At 36.7% G+C, this 14,081-nt stretch overlaps 1 protein-coding gene across 4 annotated transcripts in view; it reads left to right on the plus strand.

Moving 5' to 3' along the window:
- The window catches only part of LOC115210632 (condensin-2 complex subunit G2), a 201,634-nt gene that overhangs the window by 34,511 nt on the left and 153,042 nt on the right, over positions 1–14,081 (plus strand). For all 4 annotated transcript variants that reach the window (XM_029779278.2, XM_036502154.1, XM_036502153.1 and 1 more), the window contains exons 2-3: positions 5,031–5,171; positions 8,420–8,537. In XM_029779278.2, the coding sequence (XP_029635138.1) occupies positions 5,031–5,171; positions 8,420–8,537 (259 nt within the window). The remainder of the gene's footprint in view (positions 1–5,030; positions 5,172–8,419; positions 8,538–14,081) is intronic.

Genomic DNA, 14,081 nt, shown 5'->3' on the forward strand with positions numbered 1-14,081 from the left:
CAGTCTTCTGAATGTAAATGGAATTTCTGCTGTTGATGGAGTAAGAGGAATTCTTGGAATAAAGACGTCATCACCTTTTCCACATCCAGAAAGAATGATCGCCTTGATAACATGTGACATCATTTTCTTTATCACCAGTCATGTTCCATTGCAAAGTCTTGGTGGTTCCAGATTGCAGAGTAGCATTACAGGAGTTCCAACTTTAAGTGCTAATATGTGTGGAGGTAGTCCAGGAGGCTCCAGTGAATTGAGAAATTCAGGAGGATAGTTCACAACTTCATTTATATCAGGAATTGTATCAACAGACTTGTAAATGTGTATAGTGCCGGGAAGAGAATGCATTAGCTGTTGATTAATTTTGTTAACAGCAACGTTTTTTGGAGCTAATTGTGATTTTGGTAGTTTTGTGTGAAGTTGGGAAAGACTTTGTTTTTGAGGTCATCTACAGAATTAACAACAGAGGAAAATTACCACACTTCCATTTGTCCTGCAGCATCGAGAGGCATCTTGCCTTCACCAAGTGTCAAAATGTCCTGTGCAAACCTTGTGGACATTTTGTCGCCATGTAGCTGAGCTCTCATGTTAGTGGTGAGACTGAGGATTGTAACATGATGCCACAGGGTAGATGACTTTAGGCATGCTTGAACTTCATCTGCTCTAGTGCCTTTCAGAATGACAGGAAGTTTGCCTGAAATCACCTGACAATAGAAGCGTTACACCTCCTATTGGAGCCTGACAGTCTCGGATGTCTTTCAGGCTCTATCTAATGCTTCCAAAGCTCCCTTGTGAGCCATAGTGCACTCATCCCAGACAATTAGATGACACATTTTAAGTACTTGTCCCTGATCTGAGCTTTTGTTGATGTTGCATGAAGGCATTTTGGATGCTGCTAAATTGAGAGGGAGTTTAAAAGTTGAGTGTGCTGTCCTGCCACCGGGTAACAAAGTAGCTGCAATGCCAGAGGAGGCTACAGCTACTGCAATGTCCTGATGCTGCCTAACTTCTGCAAGAAGAAGGTTTGAAAGTGTTCCCAACAGTTATTAGTTGTAGTGGTAGAGTGTTTATGCCGAATATGTACGTATGCATGTATATATACCTGTATACATGTACAAAATCCACTGAGAAGGCTTTTGTTGGTCTGAGGCTACAGCAGAAGACACATGCCAAGTCACCACACAGTGGGACTGAACCCAGGACCATGTGTTTGGAACGTAGTTTGTTACCACACAGTCACACCTGCCCCTATGTATTTGTGTGTGTGTGTGTGCGTATGTGTGTATGAGTAGATATATTAAGCATGTATATATATGTGTACATATTACATGTACATCTATATATATATACATCTACACATAAAATACAAAATTATATCTTGATATCGCTAGTGATAACAATACTCAAAATATATAACAGACTGGAATTGTAGGCCCATCTCTTACAATTTCGATCAATTGGATCTTGTTCTCCCTCTTGTATAGAAGTGTATGGCTGCAGCGAAATTCATTTTTGGACTTTCTTCTATCGAAGGCATTTTAAGAAAAATGCTTCCGTAAAGACGGTGAAAATATTGTCAATTTCCCCAAACAGGGACACAATTCAATTTTTAAACAATAACCAAAGCCCTTCTCCGAAAGTTACAGTTTACAATTATTTAACAAACGTGATTACAATAGTCAAACAGTAATAATAATAACAACAAACCTTTTTAATTTATCCCCATTTATGTGAAACCACTTGTTCAAGTCATTGATGCAATTTTATACGAATTGCTAATACACACACACACACACACACATAATAAGGGTGAAAAATTGAATATTAATTTGATTAATATGAATTGAAAAACCAGTGGTGTAGCATATACGACCATAGCGGATCTTCTTCTAACAAAATGGATGACCACTGTTAATGGTTCATCCCTGTTATATAATACTTTCACTTTAATAGTTTCAGTATTACAGTCACTGTACACAAGAACAAAATCCCCAGAGAGAGGAAAATTCTAATGAGACGGCGTACAAAAGTTTCAAATCGCCTAAACAAACAAATTGAAAACAGTGAAAAGTCCCGCCTGAAAATAAAACTGTTGGAAATTGAAAAATGTCTGCAACTCTCCCATGAAAAAGAAAGCAGACAAAGAAGCCTGGGCTATAGACAACATAAAATCTAACCCCAGAGCTTTCTACAGGTATGCCAAAGAAACAGCTACGGTGCACTGTAGGATAGGGCCACTCCTTGAATTGGATGGCACACTCACAGGAAATCCAATAAGGATAAGTGAAATACTAAATGAGCAATTCAAGAATATTTTCACTCAACCCCTAGGGCATTTTCAAGTCAGCAATCCAACTGACTTCTTTACCACTGCAGATATAAAATCAGAGGCAGCGATAATTGATTACATCAATATAAAGGAAGACGATGTAATCAAGGCTATAGATGAAATGAAGACAAACTCAGCTACTGGCCCCAATGGATTTCCAGCAATCCTTCTAAAAGTATGTAAGAGCTTCCTTGCAACTGGCAAACTTCCAAGAAAACTGAAGGAAGGTAAAATATGCCCTATTCATAAAGGAGGTAGCAGAGCGGAGGCCAAGAACTACAGACCTACCTCTCTGACCTCACACATCAGCAAGGTCATGGAACGAATAGTCAGAAGGAAACTAATCACCTTCCTTGAAGAAAATGACTTGCTGCCTCACACCCAACATGGTTTCCGACCAGGAAGAAGCTGCCTAACTCAGCTCCTACAACACTATGACTGGGTACTGAAACGACTGCTCAACCACTCAAATGTGGAAGTGATATATCTCAACTTTGCAAAGGCCTTTGATAAAGTCGATCATGGAATGATATGTCACAAACTGCGTGATCTTGGCATAGTTGGAAAATTGGGAGAATGGCTTCATGACTTTCCGAAGGATAGAAGCCAGGTGTTCCGCAAGGCACTGTTTTGAGACCACTACTGTCCATATTGGCCCTCTCAGACATGCCCTCAGCCATGCAGAGAGCCACGATCACAAGGTATGCAGATGATACAAAAGTTTCATAGGCAATACCTGAAGACACTATGCACCTGCAATGTGAGCTGGACAAAATATACAAGTGGGCTGAAAAGAATAGCATGCAGTTCAATGCTGAAAAGTTTCAAGCTTTATGCTATCAGCATGCAAAACTAAATGCAATACCCAATAAATACGCTGGACCTGGAGGGATTGCAATCCCAGAGGCACATTTTGTATTTTATGTGTAGATGTATATATATAGATGTACATGTAATATGTACACATATATACATGCACTAGCACTATGACCCAGCAACGATGGGTCTTTAATGCTAGTTATATGTAAGATATAAATTTGAGAGAAAACCACTATTATGCAATTCAAAAAAATGATAGGCATAAACCAAATTATAAATAAAAAATGAAATATATTTTTATAAAACATATAACTAGATCGCAAAATGTATAAAAATGAATAATCAATATATAAGTAAAAAAAAGCTACGTACGTTTCATGGCTATAATTAAATTCGAATTACAATTAAATTTAAATTTTATTGAAAATCAATAATAATAGTTAAATAAGTAAGCAAATAGAGTTAAGCAATATTTATTAAAAAATAAAATAATGATTTTTCTAATAGAAGAAATTCCATTAACTAAATTGAAACTTAAAACACTAGGATCAGTTGCCTACAATTGTTAAATATATATATTTAAATCAGGTAAAAGAAATAATAAATTGATAGAAAAATGTACTTACCTGTGAAGATATAATTTAGCTTAATAAAAAACGTTAATAAACTATAGAATAACTTTAACCTAGTTATACCCTAATATTTAATTACCAAATTATTTTACAAAACAATCACTCTTAATATTTTTAGATTTTAGTTTGCATATAATAATTATAAAATAATAAATGTATAAGAATAAGTATCTAAAATATAAACAAATATAGTAATTAAAAATCTATTTTTTTTATCAATAAACATATAAACAATAAATAAATTAGTCCATTATTACTTACATAAATATTATAGATATTTTTTGAAAATATTTATGAAATTAAAAAAATAAGAATTGAAAAATTCCAAAGTAAAAACGTATAACTTATCTTTATAAAATACTTATTATTACTATCATTATTAACCCTTTCGTTACCAACCCGGCCAAAACCGGCTCTGGCTCTGTAGTACAAATGTCTTGTTTTCATGAGCTTTGAATTAAAATCTTCCACCAAACCTTAGTCACAATTTATGTTCCTAACACTAGCTTAACGATAACCAAGTTATTTTACTGAATTCTTTGTTATATTTAAAATAATTGAAGGAAACACACAGCATCTCAAAATAAATACAGTAACGAAAGGGTTAAATGTGTTAGTACTAGAAATATAATAAGAAACTTTTAGTTAAATTAAAACATTTTTACGATCTAGATCCCAAAGTGATTAACTAATATTTTAAAATTTATGTTCATATATAATAACTATAAAATAATAATAATTAAATAAATGTACATATCTAAATCATCATTAACAAATTAAAAAATTATAAATTCATATTTAACAATCAATACTTATATAGAGTACAATAATATGAATTTATAATCTTTTATGTCCCCATAATTAAAGTGGTGTAGCAAGTGCCAAACTTCAAAAAAGAAGTCCTGGAATTTATTTGCTTGACTAAAGACCTTCACATTTGCTATTTCATTTTAAGTATCCTACTAGGAAATACAATGCTATTTAAAATTAGTGCCTGATATTCACAGATTTTTTTTTTTTAAATAGCTTTTAGCTGCTTTCACTTAGTACAGCAAGCATAACCAGATTCATTAATAACCAGCTAAAACTGTTTCATTCTGCATAAAAGAAACCTGTGTATGGTCATTATTACACCATGAGTTTGAATGTACATTTTCAGCAAAAATGGGAACTTATTTCATAAGCTGTACCCCGTTTACACACACACACACAAACATTTGAAATGCCATAACTTTTCTTTGATTATCTATTTGCAGAAAAGTAATTCTCATACAGAATGGGAGGAAGTTCTTAGTGGTTACAGTCGTAGAGAGCTGGAAGAATTGTGGCAGAATTTGCTTAAAATTGCAACAAGTCTCTTGTTGGGTTTGGAATCAAGCCATGATTCCTCACAGGAGGTATGTTAACATTGAATTTAAAATTTGAAAAGTGTGGTAGATGCTAGAATTAATGAATACTGAACAAAATAACTTGTATTTGATTAGATCTTTATAGATTATGTATTCAAATCACACTAGGATTAATGAAATACAAGAGAAATAAGTATCAAGTTTATTAATGAAAATGTGTGGACTCATGCCATAGTTAGAAGATAATAGAGTATAAGTTGTAGTTTTCCTAGTAATGATTTCACTTTTACTACTAATTATCTTGGTAAAGGCACATTGTCTCAAATGCTTTTTATTTTTTAATATTAGGCTTTTGTGTCATGTCAGAAACTTCAGAGCTTCGTAAGGAATGCTTTGTCTGGCTGACTTAAGAAGCTACTGTGGTTCACTTTTATTTAAAATGGAAGAGTGTAGTCAATTGAATTTATTTGTATTTTTTTTACTGGTTTCAGTTTTGTCTGGTATATATTTTATTGATCTCTGTTTACTGAATAGCTATGTCTATTTAGCCATTACTTGACAGACTAAATACAAAAAGTTATCATATGACACACCTTGTCAACCATTCCTTTACCAATATACACACATTATTTTGAAAGTGAGCCATCACGAATTACAACTAGTTTCATGTTTCTAATCCTCATGTATTATCAAACTTCATACATATTTGCTTATTGTTTAACCCATACCAGCATGAGAATACATTTAAAAGTGAACGCTACAAAAATATACAAATTATCTGGCATGATTCTGTGGAGTAAGCTGCTGTACTTAGCATTCATTGATCTGGAGACAGCTTTTGACAGGGTCCGTCACTTTAATCTGGTAATTGCTGAGGAAGCTAGGAATAGATGAATAGCTTGTGAGACCCATAAAAACCATGTACAGAGATGTTGCCAGTAAGGTGAGAGTTAATGAGTTTTGTGTACAAATAGTTCTCCAGGGGTTCTTAGTTGTCTTCTGTTCAGAAGAGTTTAAAGCCAGTTGCCCATGAGAACTCCTGTTTGCTGATAATCATGTTACAACTTACCTTTAGTAGAATTAAAGAAATTTATGAGGTGGAAACAAAACCTGGAATAAGAGCCTCAAATTTAACTTAGCAAAGACCAAAGAAAGCAGATAAATCTCTGCTTACATTAGAGAAATGACCTTGGTCAATTTGTGGAAAAGACAAGTAGAAAGTTTATACAGTTTATCCAATGTAAAATATGGACATACGGGGTGCAGTGGAATCACAAGCTGGTTAACAGAAATTAGGCTTTGTATGTGGCAGACACTAGAGTGGTAAGCACAAAAAGTGCACAAGAATTAGACTCTCTCAAATACCCAGAAGGATCTCAAGATGTAGTAGATAATTTCTGTTACTTAGGTAACCTGATTAGCAATGGAGGTAGACATTTTGAAGTATGAGGGTCAGTTAACAAGTTCATTTGCTGATCTAGACACTCTCATGGAATGTGACCAAATGAGGTTTATTTTTCAACATAGTCCCCTTTCAGTCTACACATTGTTGCTGTGTTTGAATTCCATTGGGGAAGATGCTTTCATCTTGCTGGTCAAAAATGTCATCAACTGTAGATAGGACGTTGTTATGGATATGGGTTCCTTGCCAAGTGTTTTTTCATGTTGGGGAACAGATGATAGTCAGATGAAGCAAAATCAGGAGAATAGGGAGGCTGATCAACTAGTTCAAGACCACAGTCATGCATAGTAACCATTAAAAGCAAAGGCTTGTGTGCAGGAGCATTGTCTTGATGAAACAAGACCCCTTTCATCTGTTTTCTTGAATGTTTGATCTTGTTAGTTTTTCATAACTGCATCAACAAGTTGGCATTAATGGTGTGGCTCTTTTGAAGATAGTCAATAAACACAAGGCCTTTTGCATCCCAAAAAACTGAGGCTATCACCTTCTCTGTAGATGAAACAATCTTGGCCTTCTTTGGAGCAGGTGAGGAAGGGTGTTTCCACTGCATGGATTGTCTCTTTGTCTCTGGCTCAAAGTGATGAAGCTAACACTCATCCTGAGAAAACATTCAAAGAAACCAGCTGGATTTGGCTTAAACAATGTCAAATTTTTCTGTCATGCAATGTTCAGTTTCATTCATGTTCACATCATACTGAGTATCCACCATCTGTATTTTAAAATAAACAGTTTCAGTCAGTAGAATAAATTGTGCCCATGACATTTGTTTTCCTTTTGAAACTGGAAGATAATGCTCCAAAAGGGAGTTAAAGAACTCTCTAACCCCTTCGTAATCATAGGGATGTATAAACCAGTGTTCTAATTTAGATGTATCAGAGTTATCTATATATTGGGTCTCAGTATTTTAACTTGCTACAAATACCAAATTTGTGAATGAAGAAATTCCTGGAAGGTTTTATTTTAAAATCAATTTTGTGTGTATAAGTTTACTGGAAATATTAGTCATTTTAAGCACTAAGTTCACACAAGGAAAGGAAACCCATTCTTTGAGTTCACAGGTGGCATTAAATGATTGACATATTATATTGTGAAGACAAATTAGTACAGCTAGAATAACAAAAACAAATAATAGAGAGAGTTATTCTAAAAGAACGAACCGATTTCATTACGTAATATTTTAATAAGGAAAAGCATTAGAAAACTCCAGCTAAGTCACAAGTATTTACTCACAATCAGCTTTTATTTCCTGTCTTAGAAGTGTTCAATGTGACCACCACCTTCAGCACAGGCAACATTAATGTAATAAGAGAATTCCTCCTAGACGCGTATCAGCATATCACGATCCACTGAGTTGATTGCTGTTGTTATTCAATGTTTAAGGTCATCGAGGTTAGTGTGTGGTGGTAGAGTTTTCTAAGTTTTCTATGGCTGCCACACCTTAAACATCGAATAACATCAGCGATCAAATCAGTGGATCATGATATGCTGCTACGCGTCCGGGAGGAATTTTCTTATCGCATTGATGTTGCCTGTGCTGCAAGGTGGTGGCCACATTGAACACTTGTATGACAGGAAATAAAAGTTGATTGTGAGTAAATACCTGTGACTTAGCTGGAGTTTTCTATTGCTTTTCCTTATTAAAATATTGCGTAATGAAATCAGTTCATTCTTTTTTAATAACCCTGTATATAATATGGGAAAATGGAATGACAGGCACTCTGTTGTGTAATTGGCAATGTGGTTGCCTGATGAGCATCTTAAATATGATTTATCCCAGAAATGGATTTGTGTGTAATATCTTATTTGTGATTATATTTTTTGTTTTTGTTTATAGGAAATGGAAAAAGTGTTCAAATCACTTGATTGTTTAATTGTGTTAGCAACTGCTACTGTTGTCTCCAACAAATTACAAATACCACCTTCTCTTTTGGAAATGTCTATTCTTTTGCATGGTAAATATAATTTCTATAAATATTTTTAATGACGTGAAAATTTTTCTCTTTGTCACAAGAAGTCAAATGCACTTAGTTTCTTGAATTCATTTCAGTATATGTTTTTCAAATATTTTTCAAGTTCTGAAGCTAATTAGAACCCTTTTACTACATAAACCACACAGCTCTATTTCTCCTGCAGCATCATAAAATCTCTATGTCAACCACCACCCCATACTAACAAATATACTACAGCACCTCACCATACTATCTCCTGTTGAACTGCCACACATCTCCACAGTACACCTATCATACTGCACCATACCCTCTTCTGGCTAACCATCATTCTACACTCTCTTCAGCCTATCCTCAATATCATCTCTGTCTCTAATGATATAATACTGTACTATTTGCTTATACTTCTGTTACAATACCTTCAGCTCTGCCAATTTTCAGTTGATGATCAGTGATTAGAAAGGTTAGTGGTTTTCATTAGGATATAGTGTAACATCATTATATTCTTTACAAGAATAAGGGATTTCTATTCTGTTAACCTAAATAACGGCATAGATAACTAAAGTTGTCAAAATAATTGATTTAAATAGAGATTTGTGTGTTCAATACTGAATCCATAAATTGACATAGTGTACTACTTCTTGGAGGCACAAATCTCTAAATCATATATTAGAATGTGTGAGAGAATTTTCAAGAGATGGTATTTAAACCGTAAGTCCATCTTTATAGCAATTCAAATACCATAGAATCTGATAGATCACAGCATCGATAGCTTTAGTATCACTTCATCTATACAGAATACCAGTAAATTACTTCTGTGTTGAAGTTCTTCATTGTCAGTTCTCCAGTCATCTTGGTGGAAAGTGTGTGGAACCTGTTGGAGCAGTCATTCCTGTTCTTGGGTAGTAGACTTAATAAGCCTCCCAGTTTAGCACTACTATGTTTGCATTGGCATATGTTGCATATATTGGCAGATTCTCTGTTCAGAAGTTAACTTCCTTTCACTATCTGAAGAGAGTAATTGTCACTGCCTCTTCTCCTTTGCGCCATTTAAAAAATATAGTATGTCTACTGTCACATGATTAAGTGCTACCTTGGTTGTCTACTGTCACACAATTAAGTGCTACTTTGGTAATAATAGAACTATTGAATCAGAATGTAAACTACTGTGCAACAAGAAATCTGTAGACTTACATCCAATTATGCAAAATACTTTTCGTTGCTATTATGTTAAAGTGTGGTATGTCCAATGCATTTTTTTCAATATTTAATTTTGCTTGCAATAGCTGGTTCTTTTGGTCAAACTATTGTATCTGCAGCTGCTTCAGATGAAAATTGCCAAAGTTTAGTACAACAGTTTAACATTTTCCAAAAGTGTACTAAGTCCCACATATGACAGTTTTGCAAAAATATTTCTGACTGAAAATATTATACATGCATGGAGTTACGATTTTATGTACCCAACAAAGTATTATTGTTAAGCTGAAACTGTTGCTAATGTAAAAAGAAATGGAATGGTGAAACTATTTTTTTTGTTTTGTGAAAAAGCAACGTTTTGGACTTAGGCCACTTTTGCATAATAGCTATGATTTCAAGTCAGTGAAAGTTACAAATGCTGATGACATGGAATAAGTAAGTATTTGTTTTGCCAGCTAACTTTGTTTGAGGATTGTGTGAGTATTTGTGTATGTTTGAAGAGCTAGATATGAACTAGAGGCCACTCTCAATTAAATGACCAAAGACTATGTTATACATTGAGAATAAGTATATAAAATGATTCATAACATGTAACTGTATGTCTTGGTACCATCAGCTTTGGCATGATTTCTACAGTTGGATGCTCTTCATAACACCAACCACTTTACAGAGAGTACTGATTGCTTTTTACATGGCACTAGTACTGTTGAGTGGAGGTCACCAAGTAATTTGAAAGACAAAGGCCCCTCGACTGAGAGGAAGTATTTGCATTGAGGGAGGTGGCTTTGTGCCAGGAAATGAAAAAGTAAACAATGATAGAGGAGCAGAAACAGGTATCTTGTTGTAGAGGAGTTGTATAGCTACTCCAGTTGGGAAGAGTGAGAGAGAGAGAGGATGATGAAGAGGTCTCTGAGCATACAAGGTACAAGGAAGTGAATGTAAGTGGAGTGGTACAGATGATTGGACAGGGTAAGTAGGGAGTTCATGAGAATGTGAAAGAAAGAGGAGGAGAAAGGAAATGCAGTGAGTGGCAAACATGTGAATATAGGGGAGTGGCCAGATAGCAATAGTACAGTTGTCAGGAGGAGGACAGGAGAGAGAGAGAAAGATGACAAAGCAGTCTTGGGTTGCAGCAAGTGGAGAACAGACAAGTGTAGTGTATGATGTAGTTTGGTACATTGAGATGTGTGTGAATTAATGTAATATGTGGGTGGAGAGCACATAATACACACCACTTCCTGAACTCAGTTTTGCTGCGGTGAACATGTCTTCTCAAGAACCTCATATTGCCTGATGTCTTGATCCATTGTCATCTCCTCCATGAGGTTCAACATTTTGAGACTATCATCCTCTGTCTTGCTGGATTTCCTTCTTCTGCAGGTTCCTTCTACTTTAAACATTTGGAATTTCTGTCCTCATTCATATGCATCACATTACCAAACCTTTGTAGTTTTTTTTCTTGTATGCTACATGTGATTCCTCTTATGCCTAACTTTTCTCTCGAATATTTGCACTTTGTCATACATGCACACTAATGTAGCATATCCATTGGAGCATATTAGCTTCATTTCTCTCCAATCTTAGCATGATGTCTGCATTCAGGGCCCATGTCTCACTGCCACAAGTATCATATATATGTGCGAACATATGTATAAAATCTTCTGAGAAGGCAGCAGTGATTGGGTAGGTAGTGTAGGCATACTTCTACCTGAGAAATGTGTGGATAAGGTGATTGAGGTAGTCAGAGTATGCAATAGAGTACTTAAGCTTAGACTAGTTTTGCAAAATAGTACAACAACAATTATCTCTTCAAATGGGTCTGCCAAATTAACAAAAGAATTGCTTTTATGATATTCTTTTGCTGACCACCTCAAAAACCAACAACAGAGACCTGTTTGTGGCTGGTGACTTCAATGGACATGTTGGACAGCAACCATGTGTCTTCAGTGGTCTGCTTTGAGGCCATGGAGTTGGTTCCTGTAATGAGGAGGGAACAAAGCTTCTGGATTTCTGTGAGGCAAATAATCTAATGATCTGCAGTACCAACTTCAGGTAGCTTGCTAGTTACCTGGTAACCAATCAATCAGGTGGCCAAGCTAGGCAAATTGATTACATTGTCACTAGAAAGTGAGGTACATAGCTACTCAAAAATGCAATGACTCCCTAGTGAAGAATGTACCCCACAGCATAGGTTAGTCATTAAACAACAGTAGATCAGTCTGGAAAAGAAAGATCTGGAAGCTTAAGGATCCTTTGAATAATCAGAGATTTAGAGATGTCCTAACTGAAACATTTAATGAGGAGCAGGAGTTAAAGACAGAGGATAACTGGAAGTTTCTATGAAACAACTTACTGAGAGCCACAGACCTAATTTGTGTGTAGTGTATGTAGGTTGTAGTTTAGTGTTTCTTATGAATTCTGCCAAATGCAAGCTTTCTTTTCAGGTACATGACACTCTGTCCCTTATCCCAGGGTCTCACAGGTCTGCACCTCCAACACCCTCAGAGTTGGCACACTGAAAGGTAGGCCTGGTGAGATTGTTGAGATGCTTGAATGGAGACGTGTAGATTTGTGCTGCATCCAAGAAGTAAGGTGAAGAGGAGGTTCCACTAGGTTCCTCACAGGCAAAGAACACAGGTACAAGATTTTCTGAGCAGGGAACACTGACGGGGTCGGGGGCGTGGGTATACTTCTTGCAGAGAAAAGGGTTGATAAGGTAATTGAGGTAGTCAGAGTATGTGACAGAGTACTTAAGATTAGATTAGTGCTTTGCCATAGGTCAGCTACCATTATCTCGCCCTATGCCCCTCGACCAGAGCTACCAGAGGGGCAGAAAGACCAATTCTATGATACCCTATTGCAGACTACCTCATTGGCAAATGACAGAGACCTTCTCTTTGTGGCTGGTAACTTCAATGGACATGTTGGATGACATGTCAGGGGCTTCCATGGCGTACATGGAGACTATGATTTTGGTTCTCGCAATGAGGAGGGAACCAGGCTGCTGGAGTTCTGCGATGCAAATGATCTTATGGTTTGCAATACCAACTTCAGGAAACTTGCCAGTCACCTACTGTTCTGGCAGACACACTAGCCAAATTGACTACCTCCTCGCCAGAAAAGGGAAAGAGGGCTGCTTATAAATGCCAAAACCTTCCCAGGCAAAGAATGTACCCCTCAACATAGATTAGTAGTTAGCGACTTCAGGATCAGGGCTAAATGGATGCCCAGAAGAAACCAGCTTGGAGGAGAAGGGTCTGGAAGCTTAAAGATCCTGCAAATGGACAGAGATTTAGAGACGTATTACTCAAAGCCTTCAATGAAACAGAAGGGGATATAGCATCACATAATGTAGAAGACAACTGAAGGTTTCTACGGGACAACCTGCTGAGGGCCACTGACCAGATCTGTGGATGGTGCAAAGTTCCATCTCAACCCAAGGTAGCATGGTGGTGGAACAATGTGGTTGACAGGGCTATTAGACAAAAGAAACAGGCTTGGCAGGACTGGAAGAACGGAGGTAGCAGGGAATTGTATCAGACTGCCAGAAGGGAAGCTAGGAGACAGGTTTTTTAGCCGGAGGGGAAGCCACTAAGAAAAAATTTGCCAATGTTTTGTGCCGTGAGGACCAAAGACTTGAAGTATTTTGTGTTGCAAGACAGTGCGTAAGAGAGAATCGTGATGTGGTAGGAGAGAAATGTGTCCGCATGGATGATGGTTCACTTGCACTAAACGAGGCTGCAAAGAGAGAGGTTTGGAGACGCCACTATGAAAGGTTACTCAATAAAGAAAATGAATGGGAGAAAGAGAGTCTGCCAAATGTCGACCCAACAGAGGGACCAGCTATCCAAATTGACAGTACCTTGGTAGATAAAGCAATCAAGAGTATGAAGGCAGGGAAAGCCCCTGGCCCATCAGGAATCACTACAGAGATGCTCAAAATATCTGGCAGTGTCGGCTATAGCCTAGTCGCCTGTATAGTTAACTAGGTGATACACGAAGGAGTCATACCCAATGACTGGTGTAGCAGCACCATAGTCAATTGCTATAAAGGTAAAGGTGACGCTTTAGATACAAATAATTACAGAGGTATCAAATTGTTGGATCAAGTAATGAAGGTCACAGAGAGGGTCATAGCCCAACTAATTAGAGAGAGAGTCAGTTTAGATGAGGTGCATTTTGGGTTCATGCCAGGGAAAAGCACCACTGATGCTATATTTCTGGTAAGACAGCTGCAGGAGAAATACGTAGCCAAAGATAAACCTCTGTACCTGGCTTTCGTTGACATGGAGAAAGCCTTTGACAGGGTACCCCAATCCCTTATCTGGTGGTCAATGAGGAAACTAGGGATAG

Source organism: Octopus sinensis, linkage group LG4 (genome assembly GCF_006345805.1).
Source record: "Octopus sinensis linkage group LG4, ASM634580v1, whole genome shotgun sequence".
Taxonomy (NCBI): domain Eukaryota; kingdom Metazoa; phylum Mollusca; class Cephalopoda; order Octopoda; family Octopodidae; genus Octopus; species Octopus sinensis.